Source organism: Nansenia antarctica (assembly GCF_963989245.1).
Source record: "Nansenia antarctica genome assembly, chromosome: 5".
NCBI classification, from domain to species: domain Eukaryota; kingdom Metazoa; phylum Chordata; class Actinopteri; order Argentiniformes; family Microstomatidae; genus Nansenia; species Nansenia antarctica.
The window spans coordinates 59080465-59105464 of record NC_137690.1 but is presented as its reverse complement, the minus strand read 5'-3'; the positions used below and the strand labels follow the sequence as shown (position 1 = coordinate 59105464).

At 44.4% G+C, this 25000-nt stretch overlaps 1 protein-coding gene across 1 annotated transcript in view; it reads left to right on the top strand.

The window, feature by feature from the left end:
- csmd2 (CUB and Sushi multiple domains 2) overlaps positions 1–25000 on the top strand; it is a gene marked incomplete at both ends in the record, with an annotated part of 261827 nt that overhangs the window by 27605 nt on the left and 209222 nt on the right. The window contains one exon of the mRNA XM_080530688.1: positions 2839–2951. Coding sequence (XP_080386814.1) covers positions 2839–2951 — 113 coding nt within the window. The remainder of the gene's footprint in view (positions 1–2838; positions 2952–25000) is intronic.

Below are 25000 nucleotides of genomic sequence, written 5' to 3'. Positions count from 1 at the left end.
AGAGAGAGAGAGAGAGAGAGAGAGAAAGAGAAAATGCTGTACTTTGCTCAACTCTGGATGCAGGCCAGCCACAGGATATATGGGGTGTGTGGTGTAGTTCAGCTCTGCTCTCATCGCAGGTGTGACCCCATCACGCTAAAGTTAGAGCATGATAGCCAGCCAGAGGAGAGTGAAAGCTTACAGAAAACCACAGCATCAGACAATGGCCTTGATGAGAGGGGAGTTATAGCCACAGAGGATGGGAAATACTGTAGCATTGATTTGACACTCACATACACACACACACACACACATGCACACACACACACACACACACACACACACACACACACACACGCCCCATGCCAAGCCCCCCTGTCTCTATCTCTCTCTTGTTGCCCATCATTTATTGGCTAATGTCTCCCCTCTACTCACCTGTCAAAATCTTGCTGCTGCATCTCTTTTTTTCTCCCTCCTTCCCTCCCTCCTTTAGGAATACAGCTGCCTCAGCATTACACCTAACCCCACCCTCCACCCACCCTCCCCACACACAGAAAACACACACACACACACACACACACACAGTCCACACACACACACACACACACACACACACACACACACACACACACACACACACAGACAGCCTGATTCAGTCTCTCCTGTTTACCACATAAAAAAAAAACACACTCACAGCAGATCTGCTGCTCATACGCTTCAGGTCACCGCATGTGAATAGAGAGGGAACGCGAGAATGAGACAGACCTATGAATATGTCTATGTGAAAACAGAAGACTAATTGCTTGTTAGCAACCATGTACACTACACTGGCAAGGAGCCAACAAGCACATCATGCAGACACACTATGTGCTGTATAACATTGTGTTTGTGTTTTCTTTGGCAGGAGTATGTACGACACAGACAATGTCATTGGTTTTATGTTTTCATCATTGTGAGCTAACTGATATACCCACCATCCCTGTCCCGACCTGCGTGTGTGTGTGTGTGTGTGTGTGTGTGTGTGTGTGTGTGTGTGACGGGGTGTGTGTGTGTGTACGTGTGTGTGTGTGTGTGTGTGTACGTGTGTGTGTGTGTGTGTGCACACATACTTTAATCATTTAATTTCTATACTGACACTCCACCTGTCTAATTCATTTTGAACATTGAACATTTTGAACATTCATTTTGAACATTCAGACATACACACACACACACACACACCCCGTCACCCACAGCATATCATTTTCACTTCATACCACTTGTTTCATCTTTCACACACCCATCTTTCTCATTACCACCTCTACAATTTTCCTCTCCTCCACTCCTCTTCTCTCCTCCCCTCAGCCCTCTGCCTTGCCCTCCCTCTGCCCTTCTCATTCTTTTCCTGGAGCAGTGGTGGGATAATTGGAAGCAGCGGTTTTTCATTGGGATGATGCTAGGGTCACTCAGGTGGAAAGCACTCCTAATAGACCCCCGCTCTACCCTACACATTGCTGTCTCCGTATAGGGAACACACACATACACTTCGGTTTGCTTTTCACCCAGACTAAAGAGCACAGACCCCTTATACCACACCTCTCCTCCTCTCCACCTCCCTCCCGCAGCCCCTCTCTCCATCCCTCCATCCAACACAATTCCGTTGAGACCCATGTCCTAGATGTACAGTAATTGACGATCGTTAGGCGTCCCCAGTTGCTGTCTCGTTTTACCTCCCTCCTTTTATCCCTTCATCCACTTTTCCCTCTATATCCCGTTCCTAATCGATACGAGTCACGGCCCCGATTTAACGGTCCCCGATGATGGCCACCAGACACCATCCATGTCACCGCTATACTCTCGACTTCACAAGTGCTTCAAACACACAGCACGAGTGCCTCAAGTTCCTATCCTTATAGTTACACAGCAACCAATAATGTGTTATTGGTTGGTTGGCATCAATCCTGTTTTGTTGGTGAAGAATCATCTCTTCTACTTGGGCATGTCTGTTCTCACCATGTTGCCATCTGTTCAGAACAGAAGTTGCTGTACGTTGGGAACGGCGGCCATTTTGATGCTATTAGTCGTGAAATGTTCGTACGTGACAGTCGACCGCCAGCCAGATGATCGTGATCCAGTGAGAATCTCCCATCTTAGAGACAGATGTGTCGTCGTCCCCCCCCCCCCCCCCCCCCACCCTACTGCAGAATCTAGATGGACCCTTTCCAACTCAATTTGGGGCCAGTTCCGTCTATTTGCATGAACATGTGTCCTGTCATTTAACTGGTATCCCACCGTGACAAACTAGAATGAGGAGCGGAAATATGGATTTATGAGAGTCCTCTTCCATGCCATACACAATGCCTCAGTCTGTGTGATTGCAATGTGTGTGTGTGTGTGTGTGTGTGTGTGTGTCTGTGAGTGTCTGTGTGTGTTTGGTATGGTGTGGTGTGGTGTGTCATTGTGGATGAGTCATTTTGATTCGTCAGTCTTTTGCAAATTTCAAAGTGGGTTTGCTTTTAGCAACGCCGGGCGTGAACGGACACCACACAGAGACAGAGAGGGTGATACCTCAGGGTTGTCATCGGTCACACAAGGACATCCGTTTAGTGTGTTTATCTCGCTTCACTGTCCCTAGAGCTCTACACCCTGTGACAATGCAAAAACCTTGTTGTTTGTTTGTTTGTTTATTATGTTTGACTATATAATCAGTAAAAAAAAAACTAATTTCGTCGCTTTGGATAAAGGCGTCTGCTAAATGCCACAGAAAATGATCTATAGCCTCTCTCTTTGGGCTATTTGACTGTCATTGTTAACTTTGCCTATTAAACGTTTTTCTGTTTGTGTTCCCTTTTCTCTCTGTGTGTGTGTGTGTGTGTGTAGGTTGACAGGGTTCCAGTTGCCCTCGCCCATCGTGAGTACAGGGCCGAGGCTCACACTGTGGCTGCTGTCGGACTACGCTGTCAGTGGACAGGGCTTCAAGGCCGTCTATGAAGGTAAGGCGACTGCTGGAATACTCAGAAACCTCATATGCTCTAGTCTAGCATAACATAGGAGTGAAAACTCATTGAAGTATAAGTGCCTATTCTTACAAGACCACTCTATCTGAGTAGAGGAGAGGTTGGTGGAGGTAGAAATCAGAGGCTCATTGTAATGCATGGAATGGAATGAGGAATGGGATCCACCACGTGTGTTTGATATCGTTCCTCATTCCATTCCATGCATCACAATGAGCCCCGTCCTCCAATTTATACCTCCAACAGCCTCGACTGGAGTAGCGCACCTGAAATACACATACAACTAAGTATAGGCCCGAGGAGACCATTCATTTAGGCTAGACACCTCTGAGCATCTTCATCTTGTTTGGTTACACTCACGTTGCAAACTTTTCTAATGATCACTATTCTCGTCTCCTTCCATGTTCTTTGTTGTGCGCACATGAATGTCTATGGTTCTTTGACTGCACTGGGCTCTATTCCTTAGCTGTGGCTGGATCTTTTAGCCTCATCACTGACCAGCGAAACCTTCTCCCAGCATCTCCTGATCAAAATATGATTGAGGTTGAAATATCTAGAAACAATAGTTAAGAATAGTACAGTAGTGGCCTTGGGTGGTCCAGTGGTCTAGCACCGCAGTCTACAGTGCACACATATGCCCATGTCGGCATGGGTTCGAATCCGGCCCATGCCCTGCTGACATGCCCTCTCTCCCTTCTTCTCCTTACTTTCCTGTCTGTCTTCACTATGCCTGTCCAATAAAATGAAAAATATGAGTGGGACTGCCCCACTCAGAAAAAAAGAATAGTACAGTAATACTACTACTACTACTACTACTACTACTACTACTACTACTACTACTACTACTACTACTACTACTACTACTACTACTACTACTACTAATAATAATAATACATAGTACCAGTGAGTGCTCTGTATGCCCTGCTCAGCATGTCCATTACAGCATAGGATTATCAGTGTGTGCTAGGCTAATTATATTCATATGCATGGATTGCTTTAGAGCCAGGGAATCTAGCTAGTTTAGCGTCTCTTTGCCTAGTGCCTGGCTGGCTGGCTGACTGGCTGGCTGGCTTGCTGACTGGGGCCTGGTCTGCCATATTTCTTCAGATGAAGAGTGCTTTATGACCCATGAAGGGATAACATTAATGACACGCTCCAAACCCATGTAGGAGAAATGACGGGCGGAGGGCTAATTAGGCTAATTACCTGTTGGGAGAACGTAGGCATGTGGGAATGTGGCTCGGCAGTTCCGTGGCAGGTACCTTGGGCTCTGGAACTGTGTTCCCTGCATACGCAGATGTAGAACAAATGAATGGGGCAAACGGGAAATTCTTCATCTCCACAGGGAGTTAATTTAGAGGATCATGTCTTGTTTCTTCACGCGTTGGAATTACCTTTTTTGCACAGCGTCAAGAATTTGTGATGTGATTGGTCTTTTACAGGCAATGTTCAAAGAATGTGTCCGTTCTTACCAAAGTGGCCTCATTACCTCAATTACCCATAACAAACGAAGAGGAGCAGTATTGCTCGTATCTGTCAAAATTAGCTTACTTACTGTAGTTATGTAACGTAGATATATGGGGTGTGTGGTGTAGTTCAGCTCTGCTCTCATGTAGAGATAATACTAATAATATATAATGTAGACAGACCTATTTAACGTCATGTAGTGACGTGATAACCTTTTGGATAACACTGTAGCATGCTGGCAGGGCTTTCAGATGCTTTCATCCCTTCTATGTCATACATACTAGCTCAATCTCAGGTGGCACTCTATGCTCCATAACGAGTAAAGAGCTTTAATGTGTGGAAGAGGACAACACAGCCCCTCTCTATGCTATTTAGGCCTTCCCGGTCTCAACCTCTCTGCGTCAGACCTGAGGAGAATACCAGAGTGTCTGTTTGTGTGCTTTACTCAAAGCCGGGTCAGAGTTGTTAATGATATGCTGTAAATGAGAGTAGTGAGATATTGAGCTGCCCTCTCACGTTCTCGTGCCTAAATGAATATGTAATTGGAATCCTGGGAGGAGGTGGCTGAGTTGGGTCAGGACTGTGGTTTCTAAAGATAGGTTGAGGGTTATCAGACCTGTTCCGCACATACTGTAGGGAAATCAGTGTGTCAGTGTGAGTAATTACATGTCACCTCCGTCACATGGGAGGTGAAAAGCCAGATTGTACTGAATCATGTTGCCTTACTGTACAGACATTGTCAGGCTGACACCTTAATTGCCAAAAGACCTGCGTGTAATATAGGCCTGCATTAGTCCAGGGAAAATGTAGCAGTACCAGAACTGTATCAGTATATCACATCCAGTGAAAGATAAGGCAGACACACGGACACAATATTAATGCCATTGTTATTTGTTTGTGTGTGTGTGTGTGTGTGTGTGCGCGTGTGTATACGTCTGTGTGTGTGTGTGTGTGTGTGTGTGTGTGTGTGTGTGTGTGTGTGTGTGTGCGTGCGTGCGTGCATGTGTGCATATACGTGAACGTGTGTGTGTGTGTGCGTGCGTGTGCGTGTGCGTGTGTGTGTGTGTGTTCTCCCCCTCTCGCTCTCACTCCGCCTGTCTCCTTCTGGTCCTCCTGTGAAGTAGAGAAGAGAAGGAAGATAATGATTATGAACGATCCCTCTGCCTGGTCTCTTTACAGCTGGAGTTTGCCTTTTATCCCTCCAAAATACAGCACCATGGGTAATGGAGAAACATTAGCCAAATTATGAGCAGCGGTATCAATTACCTCTCATATCAGCCCCTTTCATCGTCATCACTCTTCAGACAATCACACACAGACACCCACACACAGACACAGACATACGCATACGTACAACTGAGGGGAAAGAAGTTGGAAGAATCCACCCATGTCATCCTCTCAGGTTCCTCTTAAACCCAGGTTTTGTCAAATTGAATGGCCATTCAGTTTTAATGGGGGGATTGTGTGTGTGTGTGTGTGTGTGTGTGTGTGTGTATAACTCACTTTTTTTTTTTAAACAAAGTTTTTATTCAAAGAGTACATATACAAAAGTATACACAGTGTATACATATACACATATCACATATATATCACAAATTACTCTTTGTTTTTTTCCCTAAACATGGATATCAAATAATCCCCTCCTTCCCGCCCCACCCTAATAAAATAAAATAAAATAAATAAATAAATCTAACAAATTATAATAATAATAAAATTCAAATGAAATAAAAGAAAAAGTTTTAACAACTTATGGTACTCTTCAAAAGAAAACCTATTCAGTATGGAAAGTGATGAAAACAATGGTACACTTTAAATCTGTGTTACGAAAGCTAGGCTGTGTGACCCTCTATAAATGAGAAGAACTCCTACAATCAGCAAGTGGGCCTACCCCACGATAACTTCCCCATTCCCTTCCCACATGACCCTCTCAACACAACTTCAGTCAGGAGGTAATGATTCTAATTTATCTACATATGAGATTAATGGTTGCCAATGTGTGTAAAATGTATCAGAAGATCCTCGGATTGTAAATGTATTTTTTTCCAGATTTAGGAATGACAACACATCACTTAGCCATAATTTTGGTGATGGGGGAGGTTCTGCTTTCCAATGCAAGAGTATCCTCCTACGGGCAATCAGTGAGGCAAAGGACACAACATTGGTCTGTCTTTTGGTCATGACCACATCTTCCTCAGAGATCCCAAAGATAGCAATTTGAGGGCAAGGTAATTAATAATAATTTTGCCATTTAGCAGACGCTTTTAATCCAAAGCGATTTACAATTACGAATTACAGGGACATTCCCCCTAGAGTAACTGAGGGCTAAGTGCCTTACTCAAGGGCACACTAGTAGTGGTGTGGTTTCAGGCGGGATTTGAACTCACAACCTTCCGATCACAAGTCCAACTCACTATCCACTAGACCACCACTACCCCAAATAGTTGTCTCCAGTGCCTCAGAGATAATATCAAAGAAGGATTTCCAGAATGTCGTCAGTTTAGAGCAGGACCAGAACATGTGGGTTAAATCCCCTGGTGAATGGGCACACCTGTTACAGTTGTCTGCTACGTTGGGATATATTTTAGACAATCTGGCTTTACTGTGGTGGACTCTGTGAAGGACCTTGAACTGGATGAGGCCTAGTCTAGCACAAGAGGAAGAGGTGTTAACTTTCTCCAGTGCCTCCTCCCACCATTCATCCGAAAAAGTGATCCCCAGCTCAGTCTCCCAACTTGTCCTAATTTTGCTTATGACCATGTCTTTTATATTCATTTTAATTCATTTTAATAATGGATAAGGGTAAGTCACTCCACCTCTGTAAATCGGCCTTCACCTTTGTTGTTAATGTAATAACATTTTGTTTACGAAGGGAGTGAAGAGATTGAGAGATATTAATGCCCAGATACTTGAAACCAGTACTCGCTAAATGGAAAGACTGTAGGGATTGGGAAATATTTCGGGCTAAATCATTAATTGGGAAGCATTCACTTTTCTGTAGATTTAATTTATAACCAGAGAAGCTTCCAAAAATATTTAGAAGGGACAAAATGTTTGGGATACCGGCCAGTGGGTCTGATATATAGAGCAGTAGATCGTCCGCATAAAGAGATACTTTATGCTCACTACCCCCCCTCCTGACACCAGAGAACAAGGAGTCAGCTCTGAGCGCTATGGACAGGGGTTCAATGGCAGCAGCAAAAATCAATGGCGACAATGGGCACCCTTGGCGTGTCCCACGTGTGAGGGGGAAGAATTTAGAACTAGAGCCATTGGTTGTGACACAGGCCTGGGGGGAGGTGTACAACAAGCGTATCCACGACAGCACTTTTTCCCCAAATCCGAACTGTTTCAGTGTAAAGAACAGAGTCCCACTCCACTCTATCAAAGGCCTTTTCCGCATCTAATGAGACTACCACCTCAGGGCTTATTTGAGAGCTTGGTAGACCAATAATACTTAGTAGTCTACGAATGTTTGTGAAGGAATGACGATTCTTTATAAAGCCTGTCTGATCCTCAGATATCACTGTTGGGAGAACAGATTCTAGTTTACACGCCAGCACCTTAGCTAATATTTTATTATCCACATTGAGGAGAGACACAGCGCGATAAGAGGAGCAGTTTGTGGGGTCTTTATCCTTCTTAAGGAGTAAAGAGATGGAGGCCTGAGTGAGAGTAGGTGGTAAAGTACCCTTTTGTAATGAATCATCGAACATCTCTAATAATAAAGGGGCTAATTGCTTCGAAAACTTTTTAAAGAATTCTACAGGGTACCCATCTGGGCCTGGAGATTTCCCACTTTGCATCTTTTGTATAGCTGCTGTAACCTCACCAAGGCATAGCGATTGATCTAAGTCATGACAATCCTCTGGGGAAATGTTGGGAATAGTTTGGCCTGAAAAAAAATCGGACATTACAGAGGTGTCTTTAGGTGCCTCAGAGGTGTAGAGTTGGGAGTAAAATGACACAAATGCATCATTAATTTGTTTCGGCTCTGTTGTTAGGGAGCCTAGACTATCGCACATCTGTGGTATTAGTTGTGAGGCTGATCTCCTCTTCAGCTGTTGAGCCAGGAGTCGACCTGCCTTGTCCCCACTCTCATATAAGGCGCCCCTTGTCCTAAGCAAAAGTCGTTCTGCCTCTTTGGTGGATAAAATATGATGTTCTGTCTGAAGGCCAAGTCTGTCCTTATAAAGTTCCGGAGTAGGCGCTATGGCATAGCTACGATCAAGATCTGTAATCAGAGTCTCTAATTGTTGTTGCCTTTTGAGATGTTGTTTGTTAACATGAGCGGTATATTAAATAATTGTGCCCCTCACATTTGCCTTTAGTGTCTCCCATAATAATGAGGGTGAGGTTTCGCAATTTTTGTTTGTCTCAAGAAATACATCAATAGTTTGAGATATAATATTGCAAAATTCAGCCGTTGCTAGTCAAGTAGAATCCAGTCTCCAGACACGGGCTTCTTTGGGTTTAGATTTAAAAATAAGTTCAAAATGACAGGGGCATGATCTGAGATGGTTATAGCAGAATAGCTGGCTGAGGACAGAGACGGTAATAGGGCCTTATCAAAGAAAAAATAATCAATGCGTGTATAGGAGTGATGGACATGCGAGAAAAAATAAAACTGCTTATCTTTAGGATACAGGAATCTCAACGGGTCTATGTAGCCATTATTACTCATAAAAGTGGATAAGGTTTGAGACATCTTTGAGGGCACAGCAGTCCTTGTGCTAGATCTATCCAGGTGGGGGTCTATTACACAGTTAATATCTCCTCCCAGTATCAAGTGGTGCGTGTTCAAGTTAGGAAGCGAAGACAGAATATTTTTTATAAACTTAACATCATCCCAGTTTGGTGCATACACACTCACAAGGACCACTGGGGTCTGATATAGTGATCCAGTTACTATTATGTAGCGACCATTGGGATCTGAAATAGTCTTAGTGGGAGTGAACTGTACTTTCTTGCCAATCAGTATGGCTGCCCCCCGTGTTTTAATTTCAAATTTAGAATGAAAAATCTGACCAATCCATGGTCTAGAGAGTCTCATTTGATCAGTGGTACGTAAATGCGTTTCTTGGAGAAATATAATGTCACCTTTCAATTTCTTATATAAATATGGGAGAAGACCCTAGCCCTTTTAACTGGCCCATTTATTCCCCCAACATTCCATGAGAAGAATCTGACCGTGTTCCCTGATCTTATCGAGACCTTAGTACTAGTCATTGTATGTTGTTAGTGAGGTAGGTGAGTGTATGATAGTGGTTGCAGAGTATATAATAGTATTCCCATTAGAGGAGGGTGTCAACCTGAGCAACTGTGTATTGGACCAAGAAAAGTGCATTTTAAAATATAGGTCAGAGCAAAAAGAAAAAGTATACAAAAGTAAAAGAGTACCATAAAACAAACACAAACCATCCAACCCCCCTCCCCCCTCCCCCCGCACATCAAGTGTTCCCATCCCCAAATGATGGAAACAACCGTGCTGACTCCAACAGGAGCCATTCCCTTCAGTGGTACTTACGACTTTTACCATAGGGAACAAAAACAAACAAAAAAAGAGCTCAGCAGAGTTATGTGTACTAGGCACATAGAATACAGTGTGCCTAGTTAAGCTACATCTAGTCTTTAACCTGCGACTTTTGTGGTCATAGGGTATAAATGCAAATTAAACCTCGTCAACTTTATCAGAAGATACATATAGAAATTAAAGAATTATGTAAATAAAAAGGGGAGGTAGACAATAACCATCTTTGTCAAGCCTATTTAGTAAGGGAAACATATGAAAATCTGCGAAGTAAATCGTTACCAAAAATGTTCTTCACCAATGTGTTTCTAAAGGTGTGTAATAACATGTACTAAAAGGTTGAAATTCAACTCCTGTGGGAAACCTCATAAAAAACTGCTCAAAGTTGGGGTACCGATAACCGATTTCCGAAAATTCGAAAATGCTTAAATTGGACTTGAGTAACTTTTGAGGGGTCAAACTAGGCATTTTTCATGATTCTGAGTTGATTGCAAGCATTTATTTGTCACCAAGACCACTTCCTGGTAGAGAAACTGCCACGCCCTTTTTTTTAGAGAGACACTCTGCTGGGCAGTAACTTACCTGTTATGGAGGCCTTCACTCTCACCTCCCATTGTGGAAGAGATGTACCAACCAGACTACCAGCTAGGTGTTCAGCTACTCACACAGCCCAGCAGAGAGTCACTATCATGGGTATGGTTAAAGACCCATAGGCCCTGTGCTGGAGGTCACATGAGTTGACCTTTAGGCCTTTGAGCTACTCACACACAGCCCAGCAGAGAGACACTCTGCTGGGCACTGATGCAGAGTCATAGGCCTCACTGCATGTGGAACGATAGAACCAGGCTTGTTCACATACACACACAGCCCAGCAGAGAGTCACTCTGCTGGGCAGTGACCTACCTGTAATGGAGGCCTAAAAAAAAAAGGGAGGTGAGAGTGAAGCTGAATAGCTTCACTCTCATGTACCAACATGAGATGTACCAAGGACTACCAGAGGTGTTCAGCTAGACACACAGCCCAGAGACAACACACCTTCCATGGGTGCTGTGACTAGGCCTGTGGCCCTATGCTGGAGGTCACATGAGCTCCAGGGCCTCAGGTCCTGCACTACCAGGCTGAGTAGGAGAGCCCTCACTGGGCCTAGCTGTCTACCAGTCACCCCTCTTCTGGTGCTCTGACCTCCAGGGCCTATGTCATACACTATCAGTCCGATTAGGAGTAACCTCACTGGGCCTAGCTGTCTACCAGTCACCCCTCTTCTGGAGCTCTGACCTCCAGGACCTATGTGATACACTGCCAGTCCGATTAGGAGAGCCCTCACTGGGCCTAGCTGTGTACCAGTCACCCCTCTTCTGGAGCTCTGACCTCCAGGTACTATGTGATACACTGCCAGTCCGATTAGGAGAGCCCTCACTGGGCCTAGCTGTCTACCAGTCACCCCTCTTCTGGAGGTCTGACCTCCAGGTACTATGTGATACACTGCCAGTCCGATTAGGAGTGACCTCACTGGGCCTAGCTGTCTACCAGTCACCCCTCTTCTGGAGCTCTGACATCCAGGCTCTATGTGATACACTGCCAGTCCGATTAGGAGAGCCCTCACTGGGCCTAGCTGTCTACCAGTCACCCCTCTTCTGGAGCTCTGACCTCCAGGCTATATGTGATACACTGCCAGTCCGATTAGGAGTGACCTCACTGGGCCTAGCTGTCTACCAGTCACCCCTCTTCTGGAGCTCCGACCTCCAGGCTATATGTGAGACACTGCCAGTCCGATTAGGAGTGACCTCACTGGGCCTAGATGTCTACCAGTCACCCCTCTTCTGGAGCTCTGACATCCAGGCTCTATGTGATACACTGCCAGTCCGATTAGGAGAGCCCTCACTGGGCCTAGCTGTCTACCAGTCACCCCTCTTCTGGAGCTCTGACCTCCAGGCTATATGTGATACACTGCCAGTCCGATTAGGAGTGACCTCACTGGGCCTAGATGTCTACCAGTCACCCCTCTTCTGGAGCTCTGACATCCAGGCTCTATGTGATACACTGCCAGTCCGATTAGGAGAGCCCTCACTGGGCCTAGCTGTCTACCAGTCACCCCTCTTCTGGAGCTCTGACCTCCAGGGGCTAACTGCTACTATGCCAGTCCGATTAGGAGTAACCTCACTGGGCCTAGATGTCTACCAGTCACCCCTCTTCTGGAGCTCTGACCTCCAGGGGCTAACTGCTACTCTGCCAGTCCGATTAGGAGTAACCTCACTGGGCCTAGATGTCTACCAGTCACCCCTCTTCTGGAGCTCTGACCTCCAGGGACTAACTGCTACTCTGCCAGTCCGATTAGGAGTAACCTCACTGGGCCTAGATGTCTACCAGTCACCCCTCTTCTGGAGCTCTGACCTCCAGAGCCTATGTGATACACTGCCAGTCCGATTAGGAGTGACCTCACTGGGCCTAGCTGTCTACCATTCAACCCTCCTCTGGAGCTCTGACCTCCAGAGCCTATGTGATACACTGCCAGTCCGATTAGGAGTGACCTCACTGGGCCTAGCTGTCTACCATTCAACCCTCCTCTGGAGCTCTGACCTCCAGAGCCTATGTGATACACTGCCAGTCCGATTAGGAGTGACCTCACTGGGCCTAGCTGTCTACCATTCAACCCTCCTCTGGAGCTCTGACCTCCAGGGCCTATGACCTACCCTATAGTGCCCGGTCTAAGTGCCTCATCATCGGACTCCTTTCCTCCATAACACCCCCTGGTTCCTCCACACCCTACCACGTGCACCAGGCGGTCCCGGGCCCCCACACTTAAGCACCCCCCCACTGATAAGGACAGCCATCCGCGACTTCCAGAAGAATGCATCCCTGGTATCCTAAAAAACGTTTTTAGTTACTAGTAGTACTGGCAGGACCAGTACTACAACACATGTCCTACAACACTAGGCCCAGTCTCAGAGCCTCTTACTCAGCCACTCTACCTACCAGCCTCCCTGCCCTGGAGCTTAGACTCTAGTGTCCACAGACTAAGTCCCATTAAGTACCAGGCCTAGTAATACTTCCAGTACTTAAATTTCATGAAAAATGCCTAGTTTGACCCCTCAAAAGTTACTCAAGTCCAATTTAAGCATTTTCGAATTTTCGAAAATCGGTTATCGGTACCCCAACTTTGAGCAGTTTTTTATGAGGTTTCCCACAGGAGTTGAATTTCAACCTTTTAGGACATGTTATTACACACCTTTAGAAACACATTGGTGAAGAAATTTCTTGGTAACGATTTACTTCGCAGATTGGTCAAATATCTGGTAAAATGCCCTTACTATATAGCAATGTTGCCAGCCTGAGAAATGTAGGATGCTATCAAGTTCAGAATAACATCAACAATTGAATGTCAGTCTGATTAAATCCTCCGTGTGGGACGTAATAGTAATAAAATCAACGTCCTGCCACACCTGGTTGTTAGTCAAGTGGAGTCCTCAATACGAAAGAAGAGTAAAAAAATAAATAAATCTACCATTAGCTAAATGCTCATGGCAAATTCAAAGTTCAGGCGGGTAGGTGAGGTGTATGTCCACAGTTATTCACTCTCTCCATACGGATAAAAAAAGATCAACAATCAAAATATGTCTATCAGCGGATGTACAGAAAATAGATTAACAGTAGCCTATATAGATCTACATTATACCATAATGTATAGCGGACAAACATCTACAAATAAAGTTCAAACTCTGGAATAACACCCATCCCATTGTAAACAACACCGAATCACAACAAAAATACAGCCATCTTTAGGCGTCTTTCACTTTTTGTATGTAAAACAAAATAATACTTAGTGCAAGTATATTGTCGACTCACCAGGATCACCGATCAATACGTGGAAACAAGTCAAAAGCAGTCCCATCATTAATCTAGTCCCCGTTTCTGTTCAACGATTTGATGAAAGTTTCAGCCTCTTCGGGTGTGTTGAACTGACTTTCCTTGCCGTTATGAGTAACGATGAGGCGGGCTGGATGACGAATTCCGAACCGGAGACCCTCCACCTCTCGGAGCCGTCGCTTCACCTCGTTGAACGCAGCACGCGCCCGTGCTATCTTGGCTGTGTGGTCTGGGAAAACGGAGATGGTCATGCCCTCGTACGTGATCCTCTTCAGCTCTCTTGCTCTCTTTAGGATGTCAGCGCAGTCTGAAAAGTAGTGCAACCTAGCCACAATTGCGCGAGGTCGCTCTCCCGGTCCGGACCTGGGGTGGAGCGTACGATGTGCCCTGTCCATCACGGGCTCCTTCTCCAGTTTGAAAGCCTCCTTAAGCAGCTTGGAGACGACTGCAGTCGTGAGGGGGGAGCCTGTGTTTTCGGGAACGCCAATGATCCTTATGTTGTTGCGACGGGACCTGGATTCAAGGTCCTCACATTTGTTTTCCATTTTAGTCAGCTCTTTGCTAAGATGTTCAACTTTCCCCTTCAATATGTCGACGTCATCAGTGCATGAGGTTAAAGCGTCTTCCATTCCTGCCACTGTGGTCCCCAATCCCTCGGACTGTAATGATGTTATCTTGGCTGACCATTCAGTTTTTAGGGCATGTAGTTCCGTTTTGATGGTTGTTAGGTCGTCTCCTAGGGTAGGCCGTAGCTCAAATTTGAATATTTCAGCAATGTCCTTACGGACAGTGGCGAGAATGTCCAGTTTGAGTGCCGAGAGGTATCTGTCTCACTGGTATCCGATGGGGAAGTTACCTGAGAGCGGGCCAGGGGCTCACGCGAGAGCGGGGTCGCGCCACATTGAGTCAGTTTTTGCTGCGACTGAGACATATTCGATAATTTAGCGGATTTTGGAGGCATTTTCAAGGTTTAAACAAAATAACTTAGTTAACAGGTATGTTATATTCAATATAACCAATAAATTATGTTTGATTGAAAGGTGCCTTTAGGATATATAATTAGGCAATTCTGCTGGAGCTCTTAAATCTGCGTGCTACTCCATAGTTCGTTAAGCCGGAAGTCTATAACTCACATTTGATTGGTCTTTTGTTGAGCCAGCTCTGAAAGTGGTTCCTATAATTCTTGACTGGTCTCCTACTCAAATCATGTCCCAGGGGCATGCGGTGAGAACAGGCAAGGGAATATTTTGGAGTACCAAATAGGCCTACATTAATTTGTTATGTAAGACAAAATAACAAAACTGCTTAATACAAAATATGACAGAATAATACACAGTGCTGAGATTGTTGAGTGCTGAGTTTACAACAGCGACCCGGTAGTTTAGTGGTCAGAGAAAGTATTGTTTCTACCTCTCCGAGAGCTCTTGCCTCCACATACTGTAGAGAGGACAGGGGAATGACCAAATTCATATTTTAAAGTCACATGATAGGAAGCAGGGCCTTTACTTTCCTGTGACTGAACAACTGCTCTGTCAAGAATAGATAGACACTCCTACTTTAACATTTTGCCTTACAACGGTAAGTTGTCAGAGGAAGGCATTAGCAAACATTAACATTAGCAACATTAAGTAGCAAATATTGTTGTCCATAGTTGTGATTCCACCCAGCGATGTGTGGGTTGCAAGGCAGTGTTAAAGTAGGTGGGTCTGTCTATTCTATACTACCTTACGGGCACACAATTCAAAGTTAATAAAGATGATCTTCTTTCGTAAGTCACGCAAACTCACTCACCACATTGGTAACAAAAAAACTACTTTTATAGCCCATCAATATAACCTGTAACCCAGCTGACATTAATTGGAGGTAGAGTAGAGGTAGATTGGAGGTAGAGTAGAGGTAGATTGGAGGTAGAGTTGCCTCCTAATTAGTTTCGGTTTTCAGCTGGTTCCTTGCCTTCCCTTGCTGTGGTGTACTGCTTTTTCTTAGTGTGTTCAATACGTTTTTCCTGTTTCATTCCACTTTATTACACATCACTTTATTTACATATGGTCTTTAAAGTTTAGATTTTTTGTCTGGATTGTTTGAGTTAATACCAAATTTCACTTGTATTGTAATAGGCTCATTGGAAATACATTTACTGGACAACATGTTGATGTGTACAATACATATTTCCCCCCACTGTATTTGCAACACCCTATATGCAGGGGGGCCCAAGAGTGCCTAGAGATGGTGTGGACTAGAGACAGTCAGAGAGACAGTTGTCCTTTCTCATACACATGTTGGTTATATTTCCAGTCACTTTCACTTTCAGCTCATAATTACACTCTCATTTGGCACTATTCTCTCTCTCTCTCTCTCTCTCTCTCTCTCTCTCTCACTCTTCACTCCACTTTTAGCTTTCACTAATGGCATGCAATCCTGTTTTCATATGTAGTTGTCTATCTCCTCTGATTTAAATAGTTTGTTCTGCATGGCTTCATTAGAAGATAAATAACCAATGACGTAATGCTTGACTCATATACTGCTGTGGTAGAATGTGAAGTGTCTTCTCCTCTCTGAATAACTGCCAGCCATGCTGTTCTGCTCTAAATATATCACCTCCATTCACACAAGCTCCCCACCTCTCATTTTTCTTGCTCTTTCTCTTTTGTCTGAGATAAACCCTGCCTTCACTCTGTCCCACTTACAAGGGGATGTTCAACCTCACATATCAGCAATAGGTCCATGCGCATTCAGATACTGTCCACATCCTGATTGTGTCAACGTGAAAAGACAGGTGTACATTTAAAAAGTGCCAATGCAATCTGGACAAAGAGGTCGCTAACCACGTTCACTTTCTGCTTTTGTTTGAATGTAGTGTGTGTGTGTGTGTGTGTGTGTGTGTGTGTGTGTGTGTGTGTGTGTGTGTGTGTGTGTAAGAGGGAGAGTTGATATTCACTTCCAAAAACACTCCAAGCAGTCCCATATCATTTCCAGCAAGTGGATCAATTGCATAGTGACAACAGCACTTGGTCTTACACACAATGAAATGCACCATCTTAAATAGTAAATTAAACGTACCACCTGTTGCCCTGACAACCAACAGAGCAGAGCCAGTGCCTTCCTACTTTCCCCCGATAGGACAAAGAGCTACAGTGGAATATTGGAACTGTGCAAGCTGTCTGTGGGAGAGTGGGAGGGTGAGGGGGCTATCTAACAGTTTGCTGTCTCAATTGGAGATGAATGGATTGGAGATTGATCAGCTTGGAACAATTATAATACTTATTATTGGTAGGTAAGGTTTGCATTGAGTCATAGTCCATGCATTCTTAAATGTTATTCAAGTAACTTCTCCATCACTCGACAACAAATCCAAAGCTCCCACTTGGGTAATGCACAGCAGCCATTTTGTGTCACGTTAGATTGTCTACAGCAGTGAGGAGGCGACGACTGATTGTGCTCATTGCTTTATTTGCTCTTGAATAATGCCTTAAAGGTCCAGTATGTAACATCCAAGCTGTCTAAAAGCTTCCTTATGGCCGTAATGACTACAGTTAATCAGCTGTCAGGGAATGAGAACCCTTGAAAGAACTATTTCATTTACGCAGGCTGTCTTGGTCCGGAAAAAGCACTTTCTAAAATGGAGTGTCCTACCCTACACTCTTCAAGCCTTTTGAGGAGTAAAATCTTAAAGGCTAAAAATAAGTTTCAGGGGGAATCCTCGCCAAGTCTGATCCATATAAACTAGGGCTGTCAATGTGTTAACGATCGTGGTTAATTTGGAAACCTTAAAGCGGTGAAGAAATTGCGAATTAATCATAATACCAAGATATATACATATTAGAACTACAGCCATTATACAGAAGTCAGGTTACGACAAATCAAGATGGCTAAGTTGTCTCAGGTGGGGTTCAGGTTGCAATCAGGTGTGGGTTCAAATCCTGCCAGCCTTTTTTTTCTTTTCAGCAATATAAACTATGGTGAACCCACTGCTTACATGAAATATGAAATACGATACACAGTAGTATTCGTTCAGTGGACCACTGACCAACGACGAGTGTTGGGTCTTGCAAATCTGAAGAGCCGCTCGTTTTGTTTGTTTGAGCTAATGCATAGCTTGAGACTTTTTTACTCAGAAAATTAAGAGATTCTAATCGTATTCAGAAATAATCAAAACTAAGAGATGTTATAATAAAGTAACCAGTTTGTCATGCATGTCTTTATTGAAAGTGTGCGCGTGTGTGTGTGTGTGTGTATGTTTTTGTTTTATCTCCCCCCAAAAATACAAGTAAATATTTGTATTTACTAGTCTGTGTGATTAATCATGATTAATCAGATTAATCACAGAATATTATTGTGATTAACTTGATTAAATTTTTTTATCGATTGACAGCAGTAATATAAATGCAACTCCAGGGTTTTAAAAGCTGATTTCTGCATGCTTTCAGCGGTAGACACAATAGACCAGCGGTCTTGTGCACTGTCACACCGTGTGGAAGTGTGAGGATATCGGTTGTTAAAGCACACCTTGTCATGGGTTACGCTTCCTTAATCACCCCCCACAGAGAGGCAGCGGTGTGTTGATGTGAGGAATCCCGCTGGTTCTTCTGCCCTATCCATCCTGCTGCTTATTCTCCAGGGAGAGAGAGAGGACTTTTTGGCTGTGCTATCATTAAGCACAATTGACCTGCTAGTTACATGGGAACTATGTGTGATATTGACAAAACATCATTCATTACCGTTCCATTAGTGATCAGGACCGATGGTTATCAAGCCTCTCAGAGTAGAAAAACAGCTCATCATAAAAAATAAAAAAATCTGAGATTGACGCATAATATTTGTTCCTATTTTTATGATATGAATAAAAACAAGGTCTATCATAGACAACTGTTACCAGTGCAATACCTTCAACATGAATTAATAATAACAGCACCACATATCATCTGAATATTTTATCGATTTACCCACCACTCAATGTCAAACAATCTGCCTTCATGCATACCGATGTAATACCCCTTAGCTGTAACGGAAAAGAGAAAAGAAAAACAGGGTAGGGTATAGTTGTGGCCTGTTGTACTGTGATACAACTTGAACAAAAGGGTGGCATCAATCATGCATTGTTATATTCATTAGTGTCACTACAACCGCATTGTATATTCAATGTTCAGAGCAAACAGTGTGGGAGCAAACTAAGGAACGTCAACACACTGTCATTAGTGGCTTCATTCATAAGAGTTGGTCCTGCTCATCTCTCAGAGTGTGAGTAAGAAGCTTGAACAAGCGGACTCCTACAGCCTTCTCTGTTTTGTGAGTTGTTTAAATCCTACTGTCACTGTATACAGACTGAGCAACATGTCCTGTGTCATTCTGTGACTTGAGAACTAGGGGCCCTTATGCTGTGTCTTTGTTGTGTCTTTCTGCTTCTCAACTGGGTCACTGAGACAGGCTCTCACTGGGGTGCAGTCTGCATGGGGAATGTTCCTGCCTCATACAGTGATGCTCTGATCAGTATGACATTGTTAGCCACGCTATTAGAGAACATGTTAAATGGTTTAGGGTTAGGGTTAGGTTATCTGGCTTTAAAACAAATAAATAATAATAATGTAAAGAATCTGAAGAATCCCAGTTATGTATATAAGCTTTAGTCATACTTTATTAGTATTTTAACTTTAGTAGTACTTTAGCCATATGATGTGTAACAGTGCCAATCACTTTGTGGCATCATAATAATTCATTTATACATGTGTTATTAGTTATTTATGAGGTGAATTGTAAATTGAGAGAGAGAGAGAGAGAGAGAGAGAGGAGTAGAGATGACATGGAGAGAGGGTGAGAGAGACGAAGAGAGATAGAGAGAGAGAGAGAGAGAGAGGAGGTTAGTAGAGATGACATGGAGAGAGAGTGAGAGAGACGAAGAGAGAGAGTGAGAGAGAGAGAGAGAGAGAGAGAATGAATGAACAGAATTGTGCGAGAGAGCAACATTGTCCAGGAGACACTTACCGTACATCCATTGAAAGCAGGTCTGTAATGGCGCTTGCAGAGGCATTCACTATCTCTCTCTGGGAGCGAGGGGGAACGAGAGAGAGCTCCGAGATGAGGGTGATCAGAAAGCATTGGAGCGTGACTGGAGTCGTCGGTGTAATTGAAAAAGGAGGCTCGCCCAGTTAAAGGAGTTCGCCAAATGAAGCCATAAAGACAAAAGGGGAGAGGAGAGGCCTGGATCCTGTCCCATTTCCCTCCCCTTAGGGAGCAGCATTAAAAACATTTCTGGTTAGAAGAGGTTGTTGACTGTGCAGTGACTGTACACCTGTGGCATATTAAGGTCCCACTGCTCTTTGCTCCTATTGGCCTGTTTCTCAATCATTAATATAATTTGATTACCCGTTAATAAGAAGAGGTCAAGAACAGTGAGTTAGCTTTGAGATGCAAGTTCCACTTAAATTATGGCTTCATTAGCATAAGATATAAAAACGAAATTCAGGAGTTGATGCAGAGTGATGCAGGTATCCCCCCCCCTCCCCCCTCCACACACCTCTCTCTCTCTCTCGCTCTCTCTCTCTAAAGACTATTAGGGTATTAGCAGCTGAGCAGCCTGTCCTTTACTGATTGCCTGGCTCTGAACAAAAAGAACCTTCACTTGTTTGATTAAATGTGACCAGTTGCTGTAGGCTTGAATTAATCTACTTTCCACATAAATAAAACACGCGCTGAAGACACATAAACAAATTAGCGAAGCAAGGCAGCCACATTAGCTGCCATGTTGTTGGTGTTTGTGTGTGTATTTGTGTGTGTGTGTTTTTGTGTGCGTGTGTGTATGTGCGTGTGTGTGCGCCTGCGTGTGCTTGTGCGTATGTGTGTGCTTGTGTGTGCGTTGGTGAATGGGTTTGCGCACTCACAAGGCAACATTAATTCAGTAGAGACTCTCATTATCACGTCTTTCACACACACACACACACACACAGTCTCTGTGCTAGAGCATGGATGGCTAAGGCTAATGTTAGTCATATTGAATCTGGCGACAGACCCAGCATGTCATTGTCCTCCCGGCCCCTCAGCCATACTCTCACTTAGCCCTCATTTGCCTTCGATCCCTGGGGAGAGGGTGACTGGCTGTTCAAAAGAAAAGGACGAGCAGGAGATTGAGGTCCATGCATGCTAATAAATGTGCTTTATGCTTGACTCATATACTGTAGGCCTACTACATCCTGTATCATTTTGAGATTTTGCTCTGTGAGGGATTCATATTTTACGTTTCAGGGCATTTTGCTTGGATTAAAACCACTGCTGAAAATGGTGGATACCAGACAACCCAGTTGATAAACTGTATTTAGGGACTGTTCATAATTGAAATAAATGGGCAAATAAGTGGACTGGAGAGGATGGTGGATTGGAGAGTGTGAGTGGTTACAGCCATGGCACAGTTACACACTAAACCTTCCTAAACCTGAGAGTGAAGCATCCTGGGAGTTCCCAATCTCCTTTTCTGGCGAGGACAGTGGGGTCATTAATTAATTCATTGTTTCACGGATTTCATTTTCAGAAAAGTGAGCAGAGCAAGTGAAAAATGTCAGTCTGATTCATTCATTATTAACACATTCAACATTCAACATGAATGAATGTGGGGGCCCGAGATGAGATCTTAGTTAAAGTCATTGGTGTTTTGGTCATGGAAAGTTTAAACAGTTATTACCTCATTATGCTATTTATAAGTCACATTTATAAAAAATACAGAGGTACGCCTGTATACATTATTTTAAATTACTGGGAATTACAGACTGTGGCTTCAAAGCTATGCACCATATTCAATTATAGCCTCATGATGGATGAAAGCACAGGTGGGTATACCTGCTGGGCATTGCTGCCTGTCGCACCTCCGACGGTGCCGGTGGGCTGACTGCAGGGTCGTCAGCCGGGAGCCACCCTTCACTGATGTTTCGCTCCTTTAATCCCGGAACATCTCAAGGTGCTGGAGCAGTGACATGGACGTCTCCCTGCCACTCCCTGCAGCCAGCCCTAGGATCCTTGTTTCCCCCACGCCTTGTCCTTTCTTCTGAGCCAGAGACAGAAGCTCCCTTGTTCAGCCTCCTCCGCCAGGTCTTTGAGCACCTTTGTCAGCTTGGATCCTGTGATCCCCAGCGACCTCAGGAGTCGTTGTGTAGATGTTCCTGTGTAGCCTCTGCACCCAACTTCCACTGGATAGGTGACTGTCCTCCACCCAGCTTGCGAGCACACAGCTGCCAAGTCTGTATACTTTTCCTTCTTTCTCTCGAAGGTAGCCTCCATCCCCTCCATCCCCTCTTCCCATGGAATGGACAGCTCCGCCATGGTGACTGTCCTCATCGGGGTGGACCAGAGTACGACATCTGGCCGAAGGGAGGTTGATATGATCTTGTGTGGGAACTTCAGCTGTCGATCGAGGTCAGCTCTCATGTTCCACTCTCCTCCAGGAGACAGGAGGGACCACTGCTTCGTGCTACTGCCCTGATTTTCTCCCCCTTGCCGGACAAACTGGATCCGCTGCTGTGATGTGACTGAGCTGATCTTGTTTGATTCCAGTCTGCGTGCTTCCAGAATTTCAGCTAGCTTGCGCAGCACCCGGTCGTGACGCCATCTGTACCGACCCTGCGTCATCGCCGCCTTGCATCCAGAGAGGATGTGCCGCAAGTTTGGGTTGTTGGCGTTGCAGAGTTGGCAGGTCTCCTCTGTGCCGTACCAGAGGTGCAGGTTCCAGGAACTGGGAAGGGTGTCGTAGGTGGCCCTGATCGAGAAGCTCAGCCTTGCTTGGGGCATCCTCCACATATCCTTCCATGTCATGGCTCTGTTGATAACAGCCTCCCACGTTGTCCACCTTCCTTGCTGTTGTTGGCCCACGGCTCTGATTTTGTAGCACTCCTCTTCCATCTTTACGACTTCGGAGATCACTAGATCTTTCCTTTCCTTCCTCGTTGCCTTGGACCACATCTTTGGTGCTGATCCCCATCCAAAACCAGTCCTGCCTGGTTGCAGCACCCCGACGATCTCCTGGTGTTTCAAGCGATTGATGGCCTGGTCAACTGCCTGCGTGGCATCCCACTTGCGTCCTGCGCGAACCTGGGCCTTGCTGTGTTGGACAAACGGGTCGGGTGAGTTTCTCAGCTCGAACACGAGTCTCACCTTCTCCTGTTTGTAGCCCAGGCTGATGGATTTCAGTGGGAGCTTTAGTGTGGTTCTTCCAAACAGCGCTGTATTAGAGAGGCAACGGGGAAGGCCCAGCCACTTGCGGATGTAGTTGTTGGCTTCTGAGTCCAACTTCAGCACTGTTGTTAAGGTGATGTCGCACAACTTCAGGGGCCACATGAGACGTTGGTATAAGGTGAACTGGTAACACCAGACCTTGAATTTCCCTGGCAGGAGGCTTTGGTCGATCTTCTTCAGGCCGTCCAAGAGCTGGGAAGTGACAGAAGAAGCCATGTGCTTGTCAGAAAGGTCAGCCGTTTAAAGCCTTCCGAGGCTTCGCACAGGATGAAGTAACTTGCACTTCTTATTCTTCTTTCCTAAAATAAGTCATATATAAACACTGCCCATTTAAGACCTGCATGCCCTTTAACATTCTTTCCCTTGCTCGCTGTCGGCTTTCAATAAGTGCCCACAATTTGATTTAATGTGTGCCTCATACGGTGAAAATAATAAGTAGAACATAATAAAACATGTATATATATATATATATATATATATATATATATATATATTTGAGGAGTTATAGTTAACTAGGTAGCAGTGGGGATTACTCACTGAATCCTTTCCGTTGCAGTATTTTGGCCTGACTAGCGAGTTTGTGTTGTGATCTTCAACACATTGTAATGTATTTCTGTGTTTCAAAATAAAAGTCATAACATTTTGATTGGTTGCTGACATGAAGAGGTTACCTATGATTACCTATTTCGCCCATGATTTGGGACAGTTACCATATCTATACTTATGTTTTTAAAAAAATGATCATTCATTATTATTATTATTATTTAGTTGTTATGTTGGGGGGGCATCCGTTAAACTATTAAGCAAGTCTGGATGGCCTAATAAGGCAGTAGTGAGACCCCAGTGCACTCTGGGATACATTTGACTTAATAAGCCCTGGGGCTGTTAACAGAGCTTTACAGAGACAAAGTGGCATGTTTTCCCCCATACATTTTTGTTCAAAAGAGTTACAAAGGCAGTGGAATGGTACAAAATCACATCTTGTTCCTCATGCCTGTACAAGATACAAACTCAAATAATGTTTTTCAACTCACTTGATATTCTTTCATGACATAATAGCAACCTTGACAAAGTTGCGGTAGAAAAGAATGTGCAAACATGTTCCTGGGCTGTCGGACAGATGCCTTGAACAGTAGTATCACTTGTTATTGTGTTCCCAGCAGAATGTCGTTGTGCTGCATGTGTACGGTATGCAGCTCGCCTTGCCACCTCAGCTCTCAGTAACAGAAACAGGCTCTCAGTGAACTTCTGAGTGTTGTAGTTCATTTCCCTGGTAGATTGTTATGAGTTCTTTGTTTTGCTCATTGAACTTTGTAGTACTTACTGAAAAATCCCACATAGATATTATTTTTAGATCCTAATGCTTTGGTATTGTTTGACACCAGGAGGTAGTGTTGTGGTGGTAGAGGGGGTTGAGGAGGCGGTTGGGCTGATGATGTGGTCGCCGTTTGGTATTGAGATGGGGCCTGAGTCTTTGCCTAGAAGGTTAACAGGATTTTACAAGGTCTACTGACTACAAATAACACACTGTCGGAGAAGAAAAGACATGAATACATAAATGAATGAGTGTGTGTTTTTGTGAACCTTCCTCTATTTGATATATCCTACATCAACATTCATCAAACATTCATCAGACATTCTTCTTTGTTATTATCTTATCCACCTTGTCTGCCAAGTCGTATAACAGCCTGCTCAACCCCTACACTCCAACCATATACCAGTTTTAATGCTGGCATATGGTTGTTATTCTCTGTGTTTATCTAATTCAATTGTCCTGTATTGTATAACACCCCCCTCTCTGCCTTCCTTTTCTTTCTACTTGTTTTTCGGTGGCCAGCTGCACCAGGTGCTTTGTTAGTGAACTGAGAGAGAGACATTAACACCTTTAGGATGCAAGGGACCCTCGGTCCCAACCTGATGCTGTTTATAATGATAAGTTCATTTACGCTAACACATA